The sequence below is a fragment of the Rhinolophus ferrumequinum genome, chromosome 21, assembly GCF_004115265.2.
Source record: "Rhinolophus ferrumequinum isolate MPI-CBG mRhiFer1 chromosome 21, mRhiFer1_v1.p, whole genome shotgun sequence".
Lineage (NCBI taxonomy): Eukaryota > Metazoa > Chordata > Mammalia > Chiroptera > Rhinolophidae > Rhinolophus > Rhinolophus ferrumequinum.
The window spans coordinates 10304150-10317915 of NC_046304.1; the positions used below are offsets into that span (position 1 = coordinate 10304150).

Below are 13766 nucleotides of genomic sequence, written 5' to 3' on the forward strand. Positions count from 1 at the left end.
AGTGGCACCTCCCACAGTAGCATAGAGGGAGATGGCTGAAGACATTCTCTGTCTCCCTCATAGCCTCCTTCCCTGGATACATCCCAGACTGTAGACCCTTTCATCCTAGATGTTATCACCTACTATGTTCGCATGGGCACCCAACCCATCTATTTCCAGATCTACACAGTCAAGGTAAGCTGTCCACCTGGGGCTCCAAGGATACCATGGCACCCTCCTGGACCCCAGGACCCCACAATCTAAATACCCTGGCTCCGCGGAAACACAGGTTACCAGGATGCAAGTCATAAACTCACCCAGACACTCTTGGTTGTTAATTTTATCTTCTTAATCTCTGGATTTCTGTGAGTGCCCACAGACTACTTTCTCATGGCTGCCTCTGCTTCTAGCTTCCTGTCTTACTGAATTCTTGTTTATCACTCTATCAACTTTATCTTCTTAATCTCTGGATTTCTGTGAGTGCCCACAGACTACTTTCTCATGGCTGCCTCTGCTTCTAGCTTCCTGTCTTACTGAATTCTTGTTTATCACTCTACCAAAGATCCTGTGGTAGATCTTTTCTTTATTGCCTTCCTGATTTTGATCTCAATGAGGGGCTTAGGCCCTTTCCTTGATTTCCAAAATGCAAACCAAAACAACACAAAACAAACAAATGGAAAAAACCTCTCAAAGTTCCCTGGTAAAGGGAGTAAACATCTCAGCAATGCAAATGACTTAAAATTAAAGATGAGGTAGCTGTCACTGCCCTTCAGCCCGTGGCCCCCAGGAGCACCTGTAGCTGAACAGAGTTGGGTTTCCTGCTGCAGTGAGGGGGAACACACACCATGGAGAACCATAAGGCATCTCAGGAAGAGGCGGTTAGAAAGAACTTACAGGATTTGGGCTCCTGTTGGGAGATTTTGGAGAGGGTTCCAAAAAGCAGGACTCTGCTCTGGATCCGATGCTGTCAGGAAGCGGGAGTGATTCTATGACTGGCATCTCCGTAGTTCTTACCATCATTCTTTGACTCTAAGAGGCAGGAGCCACTTATATTTGCCGGGATAGGAGGGTAGGGCATGTGGCCTACACAGAGTTCCCATTTTTGCCTCTGTTCGGATGTGATAGCTTACAGTCAACAGGAGAACACCAAGGCCTGGCTGTGAGTGCGCGGCCAGCTCCCAGCTTCTGGCGGCCACTTTTCTCTCTCCATCCCTGTTCTGAAAAATTCTGTGGTCATTCGTTCCTGTTGTTCCCACGTCCTCCCTCCCTCCCTCTTGCTCCATCCACACCTTGCCTCTCTCCTCTTCTCGGTCCCTCTCCCCTCAGGAACAACTCCTCCTGTCAAATTTCCTCCAGGTCTCACCAAGAACAAATCAGCTCTCAGTAGCTCTTCTCTCATGCAGCCCAGAGCTTCCCTGCACATGACGAGGATGGTCAAAGTGCTCCTCTCTGGCCCTCTCCCTTTCATCCTCTCCTACCCATGTCTACAAGAGGTTTTATTACCTTCCCTTCTCTGAATTTTGTCCCCTGCTCCTGCTATCCCCATTAGTAGTGGTTACAGGTAGTTTGGGTTTTAATAATAGTTTCCTCCATTATTTATAAATATATGGCTGTAGATATATGAACAGATATACAGACAGGATCAGATCAAGTAATCATTGGGTGCAACTTAGAATATTAATTGTAATATTCTAAGGACCCCTTCCCTGCCTCTGAACACTCCCCACTGTCCATATCCTCGGGCTCTGGGGGGTTAGAGGTGGGAGCTGCCTCTGGTAGACAGTCAGCCATCTCCCACCCCCTCTCTCCCTCTCACACGTCCTCTCTCCAGATCTTCTTCAGTGACCTGAGCCAAGACCCTGCAGAGGACATTTTCCTCACTGAGCTGAAGGTGAAGATCCAAGACTCCAAATTCCCCAAAGGTGAGCATGTGCTCCCCCCTTTCCAAAGCTCACCCTGACTCAGCTTCCCCAAGCCCCATTTCTAGAATGTCCTCCCACCTCTCACTTAATGATCCCCTCCATTCCACCTGCCCTGAACACTGGGGTGCCCTCAGCTCCCTCCAAGCTCATCCAGACTGAAGGGCAGCCGGGCACTCCTGAGGTGCTGTCTTTCCATTGAGGAAGAGATGCTGAGAAAATTCTGCAGCTTAGCCTCAGTGAGCTGAGGAAGCTGGGGTGGGGATGGGGCTCCCACCTTCAGCCTGTTCTCATCTTCCCTCAGACTGTTCCTCACCCAGGAAGAGAGGCGTGGCAGAGGGCCCAGGTGCCGAGCTCTCCCTTTGCTACCAGAAGGTCAGTGGTGGGGGCACGGTCAGGAGGTGGTCAGGAGGTACAGCTGGATGGAAGCAGGTGTTAGGAAGCTGTGGGGGAAAAGCAGACAGAGCCAGAGGAACTTTCTGCCCTTTTCTCAGCACTGCCCCGTTTCCCAGCCTTCGAGGGGTTTTGCCAGGAGGGGAGGATTACGACTGGCCTTACATTAGACAAGGAGGTCATGTAATTTAAGGAACAAGGGGGTTATCCCCTTGCTCAAAAATACCTTTCTCACTAGCTGACCAGATGCATTGGAGACAGAGTCCTTTGGGTCTAGAAGGCTGTACACAGTCCCTGGGGCTAAGAGTGCTCTATACCCTAATCCCCTAACCCCTATTGGACATTAGTGACACAGAAAAGGCCTTTGGGGCAGGGGCAGGAAGCAAGACTGTTGACGTGAGGATGCGTGGGGACAGGATTTTCCTGAAGACCCCCATCTGTGCCTGCGTCCCCCTCCCCAGGCCCTGCTCAGCCACCGTACCCGAGAGGTCACTGTTTCCCTGCGGGCCACTGGGCTGGTCCTGAAGGCCCTTCCAGCCAATGACACTGAAGGTGAGGAGCTGGGAAAACAGAGCAGAGAAAGGACAAGGAAGGGAAATCTGGGGATGGGGAGAGAAGGAGAAAGGGTTGAGGGACAGGAGATGCAGTGAGCCGGGGGAAGGAGGCCTCCCAGCCCGTCCCTGGGATCATGGAGTGTGGCCGAGTTCGTACTCATGCTGGGCCCCGGCCTGAGTGCCGGGCTGCCGGGGTGAAGCACACTCCCTGCCCTCAGATGCTCACCATTAAGTAACTCATGCTGGATTGCACCTCTGCAGCCTGATGAGACACCAGCTGGAAGCTGGAGGGGCCACATGGAGGGGGTGCAGTTGGCTTCCTGCCTCTGCGTTGGGCCTGTAGAGCTAGCTGAGTTTTGTTCGGAGTTGTTTTATTTTGAATGTTGTTCTATGGGGCAGGTACTCTCCAGTTCACAAAAAGGCATCACAAGTTCAAATTATCTAATTCTAGCTGATTATCTACCCTGTTTCCCCGAAAATAAGACCTAGATGAACCATCAGTTCTAATGCGTCTTTTGGAGCAAAAATTAATATAAGACCCGGTCTTATATAATGTAATATAAATAATTAACATATAAATAATTATTTATAATATAAATAAGTATAATATAATTAATAAAATAATTAATATAATTAAAAGCAAAAATTAATATAAGACCCGGTCTTATATATTATACTATATAAGGCCGGGTAAAATTAATATAAGACCCGGTCTTATATATTATATTATATAAGACCGGGTCTTATATAAGACCAGATCTATTATATTATATTATATTATATTATATTATATTATATTATACCCAGTGTTATATTATAGTAAAATAAGAACGGGTCTTATATTAATTTTTGCTCCAAAAGATGCATTAGAGCTGACGGTCCAGCTAGGTCTTATTTTCAAGGAAACACGGTAAATACCTATATATATATAAGATAGTTACCTAATTATCTAAATTCAAATGAAGGTAATAAAAGATACCTATTTATATGCAGATAGTTATATGCATAATTTATAAATATGAGTTCTTGTTAGCTCCGTGGTCTCCTGGAATAATGAAAAGGTTGGTAACGTGGATTACTAACCATTGCACCCAGTGATCATAGGCCAGGTAAGGTTCTATGTTAAACATATTAACTCTTTTAAGCATATTCACCCTATGAGATAGATACTATTAGTATTAGCCACTTTTTACTGGAGAGGAAATTGAAATAAAAAACTAATAATTTGCGCAAGGTCATGTCTCAGATGTCTCACACAAGTTCCTCACCACTGTGCCCTACCATCTCCTCTGTGATTGCCAAATCTCAACAGAGCAGACTTAATCTCAATGGATGTGACCCACAGATGCTTGTAGATCATTTCAGAGCAAACAAGAAACTTGACCCCGGTAGAGATGTATCTTGTTCACCACTCTACCCCTAGTGCCTACCACATATTCTGGCACATAGTAGACAATATATTTGCTGAATAAATAAAATGCTACTTTATACTCAAAAATTTGTTTTAATGAGTCTGGAATATTCCAGAAGAAACACAGAATGAAAATACACATTAGCCAGGCTGGAATGCCTACAAGGAAGCCATCTCTGATCCTTCCTCTTCTCCCGTCCAACCACGAGTAATCACTCTGTCTCTAAAATTCTCCGGTTTTGCTAGCATTCCAACGATGACACCTGTCTGTCCGAAAGCATTTGGGTTCATATAGGAGTATCATTGTTCCTAAATTTTCTTGGCATCTGGCACAAAGAAAAAACTCAAGAAAAAATTACTGATTGGATCACTTCCTAGTGAAATGGCTTCCAGGTGGGTTGAATGTGTGGATGACGTATGAAACTCTATCACAGCGAGACATTCTTTACTTGTAGGTCTTGAACACCACAAAGGAGATGTGTGACTTTGGCAATAGCTCTTAACCGAGAGGTGATCAGAGAATGGGTCAAGAGTGCCGAGTTTAGAAATTTAAGGGCAGGCTTCAAAGCCCAGCTTTCCCCCTTACCACTGTGTGACCTGGGGCAAGTTACTTGTGACTTCTTTATCTGTTTTGTTCACTTTTAAAATGGAGATAAAATACTAATTTATGTGCATATAGTAAACTGTAATGTTAACTCTTATTATTAAAAATTGTATTTCTTCTATTTAATTCACAAGACTCCCACCCGCCCAGCCCCACTCTAACTGATGCCTCCTCCAAGTTTTCCGTCACAAAACCCTATTAGAACTGATGCCAGACCCTCCTCCGAGGCACAAACATCTGAGAACCTTCCTTTATTGTACTCAACATCCTGGGCTAGTTGTTCCTTCTGTGTTTAGCATGTCCAGTAGCTGCAGGGAAGTTCAACAGAGTTTCTTCTGTTGAAAAAGGGGGTGCAGAAGGAGGTGAAGAAAGAGATCTGGGTTGGTGATGACTGCTATGCCTGAGGACTCAGAAGCTTTGTGGATTCACCAAGGAAAGGAAATGGATAATCAGGAAGAAACTGAAACTTGGCTAGGACCAAGGTGGTATCAGGAAGTGGGGACTAAACTGGGTGTGGGGCGGGATTACAATGGAGGGGGTCCAGAGGGGCTCATCGAGGTCTTCTTAGGACCTAGAATCTCAATCTCTCCTACTTTCCTGAAGGCCCATTCATAGCTTCCTACCCCCTTTTCATTCTTCCCCGTTGCAAGGCCCACCCACTGCCCCCGCAACTGTTGCTTCCCTTACAGACCACATGTGCCTGCGTGTCAGCCTGACGGAGGTTGTCAAGTCATCCAACTTGGCAGGAAGGTCCTTCTCTGTAAGTACTGGGTAGAAGGGGAACTGAGGATATTCAAACAGAGAGGTGGCTGGGAGCCCCGGGGGAGGGAGTTCAGAGAAAGGGATTTGTGAGCCTTTGCTATCGAAGTGGGCCTTCCTATTGGAAAGAATCTGCTTTCCAGTCAGTTGGTTTGAAATACTGAACATCAGCTGGCCTCAATAAGGCATTATAAGAGTTGTGGCCTTGCCCTCCACCTGCTGGCTGCCTGAAGACCTGAGACATACCCAGATAACTACAAAATGCACCCACATTCTGGCTTCCCCCTGCACTACACAACAGCCAGACTCCTTAAACAACCACCACCACCCAACCTTTGCCCAAATCCAACCAGCTCTTTCAACATCATTACTCTTTGCCCTCTGCTTTGCCCTTATTGATACTTATAGATATGGATTCCCTTACTGATACACACATAGGACTCACCAAGTTTTTCCCTGTCTGATGGCCCCTTTGGATTTCACTTCCCTACTCAGCTGGGCCTTGGATCCCATGATTATACCTGAACAGTGTTCTCAGATACCCTCAACGCCCCCACACCACTTACCAGGCAGACCCTCACTTTAGATCAAGCCGCCTCCCCAGTCTGTATGCTCAGGTGGCTGAATGTTTCCAGAATAAACCCGACATCCATGTAGACTAGGGCCTCAGCAAACTTATGACCTCCCACCTCAACCAGATCTTTGGTATCACTCAACCCTTTTCTCTTCCATCTCCTCCAGGCTCTTCTCTACCTGTTTTCAGTTCTCTTTTCTCAGCTTTGACCTCGCCCTTGCTACTGCTCTTTCATCTTAGCCTATAAACACGCTCAAGTCTTTTTCATCCTAAAAAGAAAAATCTTTACCATGACCCAACTAACTCTAGCTACCACTTCCTTCCCTTCTCAGTCAAGCTTCTTGAAAGATACCTCTAAAGGAGTTTCCAGTGCCTTATCAATGACTGTCTTACCCACTGCCATCTGCTTACAGCCCACCCCATGGTGGCAAAGTCACCTCCAGGTCACCAAAACCAAAGGTCACTTTTCAGTCCATATATTTCTTTAGCCTCCCTTTTAATTATTTAAAAAAATTAATTTTTTAAAAAATTATTTTAAAAAATAATGTTTTAACCTATAAACAAAAGTTTAGTTATTTATTTTGGGAAATACAAAAAAGGCACAAAGAAGTAACTCTACTAGAAGTCCCATCACCTAGAGAGGATGACTATGAATGTTTTTAAGTATAAATATCCCGCCTTTTTTTCTATGTATTTTTACATAATTGATAGCTACATATGTACTGGTCTGTAACTTGACATTTTTACTCAAAAATATACTAAAGCGTTATAAATATGGCTTGGCAGTATCTGTCATTAAATATGTCATTAAATACTGGTATATTTTATGAAATATTTATTACATGATGGCTACATATGCCTGTGTAATTATCTAATTGACTTCTTATAACAGATTTCAGTAAGTTCTCATTTTTCACTATTATAAGCAATGCTGTGAGGAACATACTTGGAGATAAATATGTGCTGAAAATCATTGTTATGCCTTTTTTTAAAAAATGCTTAGAAGTAATATTACTCTCAAACAGCATCCATATTTTAGGATTTTTGGTATGTTTTGCCAAATTGCCATCCAGTAAGTCTATACCAAATCCCACTCTAGTGTTTGAATGCTAATTTCACTGCACAATTAACACATTAACTAATTTTTTTTCAGCTTTGGAAATTTGATTGTCAAAATTTTCATTTCTTTTTTCAATTTGTATTTCTTTCATTTGTGTATTTCCTGTTTATAGTCTCATCCTATATTAATACTGTGGTGTCCCTATTTTATAATATGAGAACACTAACCCCTTATTTGTCAGATATTTTAGAAATCCTTTCCTCAGTTTGTCTTTTAATGTTGTTTATGATTTTTTGTAGAGGTAGCAAAAGCTACGGATTGTTTTCCTTTGGTGATTTCTGCCTCTGGTATGATTATACATTACATATGTCTGATTCTTTTTCAAGCACCATATTTCATCAAATTAAAGACATACCATAATTTTACATACCAGTAGGAAAGAAACAATACTTCCTGCGCTGTGAACAATGCTTTCTTATCACATTGGTTGCAAAATATTTCCTAATTTCAGAGATGTTAAAATATTTCTCATGGTTTTTATTCCCTCTCATGTTTCTTTACTCATTTTAAACATTTTTATTTTATAGTCAGATTTCTGTAATTACATCATGTGTAATTATTGGGAGTATAATTCTTCTGTTTATTGGGTCCACTGACCCCCATGGTAGCTTAATTTCTTGTATGTTTCCTCAATAGTGAGCGCATATTTATTGGAGTTTTGTCTGTGGGAAACCTGGGTGGAAAACTTGTCCTCCTAGAGAAATTCTGTATTTGTTCTTGCCAAGAGTCCAGGACCATATTTCAAATTAATTTCTTGGCTCATAAATTCCCAGACCATGCAGACAATGTAAATGTGTACCCCAAATCCACACAAGGACAGGTTTGTGGCTATGAATTTTTCCGGGGAGACTTTTCGCCCTCACTCATAGCACAAGCCACAGCAGACAAGCTTCCCTGTGATCGCCCATCGCTGCTCGTGCCTTTTTCCTAATCTAGTCTTTCACTGAGACTATATGGCCTTCAAGAATCCTTAATGGGGACCTCAGTTTCAAACTCCTGCTTCATGGAGGCCCATGGCCTTGTCTCCTGTTTCCCCATGGCTGTTGAAACCCAAGCTCTTTGATTCCTGATACTAGCAAACTCCCCTGGGACAGCCAAACACAACTTTCGACCTTAGTATTTGTTAACATTTTCTTCAGTGCCTGGCACATGATCAATTTTTTAATATCCTGAGACAACTAAAAAGTACATGTGTGTGTTCTATCTACAGAATGCAAAGTGTCATTATCAAATCAAACACATCCTATTACTCTAATCTACAACTTTTAAAGTTTTTTGTCCACCTCATCGTCCAAAATTGAGAGAGGTTTGTCAACATTCCTGCTATGGTTTTGATTTTGTCAATTCTATCTGTTTGAACCCAAAGTTTCTTCTAGTTTCTGATCCTGCTGATGTGAAATATGACGCCTTCGTAAGCCCAGTCTTTGTATGAGACTTTTTCTCTCTCTCTCTCTCTCTCTCTCTAGAAGCTTTAGATACTTCATTTCAAAGGATTTTGAAGGGTCACCAGCATGTGCCATGGTGGAATCATTTTCATTCATTATTTTGGATCTGTGAAGAACATTCTCAGTCTGGAGACTTACATCCTCTGGTTCTGAGATATTTTCTAATATAGTTTCAAAAATTATTTCCTTCCTTTATTTCATTGCTGTCTATTTCTGAACTAGATAGTCAGATGTTAGGCCTCCTAGAGTGATACTCTAATTTTCGAGTCTTTTCTCTGCCATTGATTTTCTCTTCAAGTTTAGGGAGCTTTCTTCAAATTCATTTTTTGAACGTTTAAATTTCAAGAATTCTTTCTTGTTTTCTGGTTATGCATTTTAGTAGCAATCTATTCTTGCTTCATTGGTACAATATCTTCTTTGATCTCTCAAAAAATCATAATTATTATTTATTTGAAATTTTCTTCTGCTCCCTGCATTGTGTCTGTTTCTTCTGAATTCCTATTCTCTGTTTGCTTGTTTGGGTATCTCTCCTTTTTCTTGTTTTAAACAGTTAGAGGCTGTTTCCAAATATCTGGTGATCCTTGGATGTGTGTTCAAATTGAAAAGTGGGGCAGTAAAAACCAGAGTCAGTGGTGGGCTTCTCAGTGAGCAGTCACTCAGAAGGCCATGTTCCTTTCCGTGGGGAAACCCAAATGTCAGTATCTGCAAGTGTCTTTGCTAGGACAGTCTCTTTTTCCTAAAAAAAGGGTCCTTCAGGCTCCTGCCTTGGAGAATGAGGGCAGGAAGGGTATAGGACTGCTGGTGTCTGTACTCTGGAGCTGGACTGGATGAGGGAATTAGGGCTCACACCATTCAGTGAGCAGCCTTTCATGTAATCTACCTAAATGGAGTAGAGCACCTTACTCCATCCTCCTCCAATTGTGATGTCCCCAAGTCCAGAGTCTCTCTTGTCCAGTTTCTCTGGTCTCTGTGGCACAGCGGAGGGTTCATTGCTTGGCTGCTGAGGGTGGGAGTGGGAACCTGAAGCCGCCTAACTGTTCCTCATACGAATTCTCAAACAATTCCCTGTTTTCAGGCTCCATCCCATCCCCACCATCTGTGGAAGCTATGGCTTCCAATTCAGAAGCCTTTTCCAGAGTTTTGATCCTTATGTTTGACCTCCTTCTCTGCACTCAAGTATTATCGTTAGGGCTTTAAGTGTCTTCTAGTTTCATTAAAGATGCACCTCCTTGTTTTGAGGTGAATTATAACAGGAAAAAGAGAAAATACACACTGACATTTTGAAATCAGAAATCTTCATCCCTTCATTTTTAAAACATTTAAATTTTATTTTAGCGATGCTTCTTGTAAATAGCATATAATTGGATTTATCTTGACTCAGTCTGAAAGTCTGTTTTTTAATAAATCCATCAGCACTATATGCTATTTGACCTTACTCTGCCATCTTATGTTGTACTTTCAGGGTTTTGTTTTGTTTTTTTAATGCTTTTTTCTTATGTTTCTTTCTGCTCAGAGTTTGTTTACTTATTATTCCCCCTCTGATGATTTGGAAGTTATATGTACTTTTTTATTTTTTTAATCAGTGGTTACCATTAACTTGAAAATATTTATATTTGAAATTATAGTTATATGTCAATACTCCAATAAAGCTGGCTTGGAACACTGTCATGGAAGTTTTCCCTAGTTTTCAATTCCTCTGATCAATATAAATGACTTCCACCACTAGAACTGAAGCCCTGTTCTCTGAGTCTTTAAACTCCCTAAATCTGTGAATTCTGAGATACCACTTTCTCATAGTTCTTCTTCTGCATGTCTGATTGTTATTTTTTAGCCTCTTTCCCTGGACTCTTTTTCCTAAACCAGTTCCTTAAATAGCTTCTGTTCTCTACTTCTACCCATGGCCCACTTCTTTTCTCATTCCCTGGGCTGTCAAAACCCTCATACAGTTTTAGTCCAATTTGTTAAGGATGCTGAATCTATATCTCCTGCTCTGAATTTACCCCTGAGTTTCTGACTCCTGCATTTAGTTAAGTTATCACGAACTCAATGTCCCACAACAGTCCAAACCAAAGCCAGTGCTTTCTAATGGGTAAGAGCTCACTAGAGCCAGACTGCCTGGGTTTAGATCTTGGCTGTGCCATTTACCACCTTTGTGACTTTAGGCAAGATACTCAAGCTCTCTGTGCCTCAGTCTCATTATCTGTAAAATGGAGATAATAACAGTTCCTACCTTATCTAATGGTGGGGATGAAATGGTTGTAATATGTAAAGCTCTTTAGAAGAGTGTTTGGCCAAGTCAGAGCCATGTGCTCGTGGTTGTTTTCTTTTCCTCCCCTCCTCCCCTATGTCCCATCTCTCAATTAATGGTACCATCAATTAACCAGTCACCTCTGCCAGAGACCTAGGAGTCATCTCACATGCCTCCTCTTCCTCCCTTTCCTGTGTCCTGCTTGTTTTCTGTTTCAAACCTCTCCCTTCCTCTCTATCGACCTTCTCCAGGTCCAGCCAGGTTAACCAACCATCCCAATTTGCCCAGAACTGAGGCGTTTCCTGGGACATGGGACGTTCAGTGCTAAAACCAGGACAGTCCCAGGCAAACCAGGACAAGTTGTTCACCCTCAGTCTAGACCTTCATCCATCCCCTTTCCCTGGACAAATGCAGTAGCCTCTCAGCTGCCCTCCCTGATACCATCCCCATGCTCTTTAGGTCCACCTTCCACATCTCTGCCCAAGCGATCTTTCTAAAACAGAACTTGGACACATCACTCTGCGCTTAAACCCCCTCTGCCATTTCCCATTCTCCATGTCAGAAGGACAGAAAAAGTCTTCAGTGTTGCACAGCGTGGCTCCTCCTCTCCATCCACAACTCCAGCCACCCCTGCAGGGCCTTTACACGGTGGTATTTGGAAGTGTTCCCGCAGTCACACCCCTGTACCTTTGCTCATGTGTTGTGCTCGGCCTGAAACCTCATTCCTCCCTTCCTCTTCCCCATCTTCCTTTCATAACACCTCTTTCTCTTTCAAGATGAAACTCAGGTGTCACCTCCCCCTGGAGGCCCGTCCTGATGCTCTTTACCTTTCCCTCCATGCTCTCCACCCCACCCCACTCTCCACTCCCTGGTAAGCTAGGTGCCCCACCTCTGTGCTCCTAGAGAGCCTTGGGGACACAAATGCTTCCATGTGCAACACCGTAAATGACGTGCTCTTTGGTGTTGATGGACTGTGAGCTCCTGTCTGAATCCCTATTCTCCCCAGCACTCAGCCTGGTGTCTGGCCCACACCTGATGTTTGCTGGGTCGGCTAGTCCATCCTCCATCCCCACAGGACCTCATCCCGAACAGAAACTCACTTTTTCTGAGGCAGCCTGTCCACCGCAGGAGAGCTCTGATTAGCTGAGAGGTCTACGGCATTGAGCTGAAATCTTCCTTCCCACAGGCTAGCTCTGTATTTAACCTGTAAGCTCCAAGGTGGACCTATTTACCCTGACGTAGTTCCTCTTTCAAAGTCAGTTCCTTATAATGGTTTCAGTTTTTAATGACCTCTTTAAACAACCTGGTTGTGGGCTTTTTGAGACTCTAAACTTATTGCCCCGGTGAGTTCCCTTTTACTCCTACACTGACTTGCTGGGGCAAATGCCAGTAGCTGTGCTTTCCTCTTTGAACACAGGTAGGTACATGTGCATGATCTGTCCAGATGGGTCAGATGATAAACACTGAGCGACCGGAAGTTCATGGTGAGCCAGAGTGAAGGTATTCTGGGCTCTGAGAACAGCAGGGCTGGATTGTAATTTTGCTGTAGAAAAGTAGTGAAGAATGGTAGAATTTGGGTGTGGAAAGTAGGAAGCCACCAGCAGAGAACAAGCAGCAGCATTTTGCTTATCCCCTCAGGAGCTAAGACTGGGGCCCTTTGCAAATTCTACATCTGATCCTTGCCACTGACTTCCAGGGATGCATTTATAGACTGAAATCGCCTGCGGTCCTCACAGGCCAAAGCCAGGCAGGTCGGATGTGTCTAGCAGTGCAGACCACAAAAGGGAAATGAAGGCATCTGCCTACATGGCAGGCAGGTGGGAGGAGGCCCCAAGATTGCCTCTGATTATCTAAGGGCAGGACCATGCAGGCCCAGGTCCTGCCGGGAGACACCAAGAGCAGCCTGATGCAGTAAAGAACACTGGAGAGGCAGGGAGCTGGGTCCCACACCTAGCACTGTGACACCTTCCATGGGTGACAGTCAGTCCTTCCAGATGTCTGTCTTCTCTGTGGGAACCTTGAGTTTCCCTCACCGGCTGGGGCATTTCAGATGGAATACCACCCGTACCATAAACTGAATGCCCTGGCTTGCCCCCAGACCCCAGCTCACGAGGACGTCAGCCTCTCTGCTGTCTTTCCAGGTATTTCTGGAAGGTCATGGATGACATCTGAATGCTCGTGATCCCCAGCTACCTGTCTGGCCCATTTCCACTCGGTTCCACTGCCCCCCCACCCCGCCATACCTGCCCACCATGACTGAGAGAGCTCCAAAGCTGCCACAGGTTCTGTTGCACAGAAAGGAGAAGTCCCCTCTCCCTTTATGTTACCCTCTGTCTTAGAAAGATTTTGGGAAATCTTTCTGTCTTTACTCACAACCCACCAGTCCAGACTCACATGAGTCTATAGAATGATGGTAGGAGGGGGTTTGGGCCAGGAGACAGGCTGAAGAGTGAAAGAATCCACAGTGGATTCCCTTCTTCTCTGACAGCTGAGGCCACTATTCATGCCTAGCTTCTTCTTGGAAAATTATGACTAATAATAATAATAAACAGCCAACACTGATACAGTGCTTACCATGTCCCAGGCACTTAACATACGAGTATACCGTCTCTTTTAATCTTCACAATAGTCCTGCAAGGTACTTACTATTATTACCATAGATATTTTTCTAAATAGGACAGAAATAAAAGCACAGAGTGATTAAGAAATATGTCCAAGGTCACACAGCTAATAAGTGGCAGAGCCCAGATTAGAACCTGG

The 13766-nt window shown here is 43.9% G+C and overlaps 1 protein-coding gene across 3 annotated transcripts in view; it reads left to right on the forward strand.

Moving 5' to 3' along the window:
- Positions 1–13766, forward strand: part of PIK3R6 (phosphoinositide-3-kinase regulatory subunit 6) — a 58696-nt gene that overhangs the window by 42556 nt on the left and 2374 nt on the right. For 2 of the 3 annotated variants that reach the window (XM_033089093.1, XM_033089095.1), the window contains 5 exons: positions 64–174; positions 1811–1901; positions 2203–2273; positions 2753–2843; positions 5550–5620. In XM_033089093.1, coding sequence (XP_032944984.1) covers positions 64–174; positions 1811–1901; positions 2203–2273; positions 2753–2843; positions 5550–5620 — 435 coding nt within the window. Of the gene's footprint in view, positions 1–63; positions 175–1810; positions 1902–2202; positions 2274–2752; positions 2844–5207; positions 5493–5549; positions 5621–13766 lie in introns of those variants that run through there. The other variant, XM_033089094.1, reaches the window with a different exon arrangement.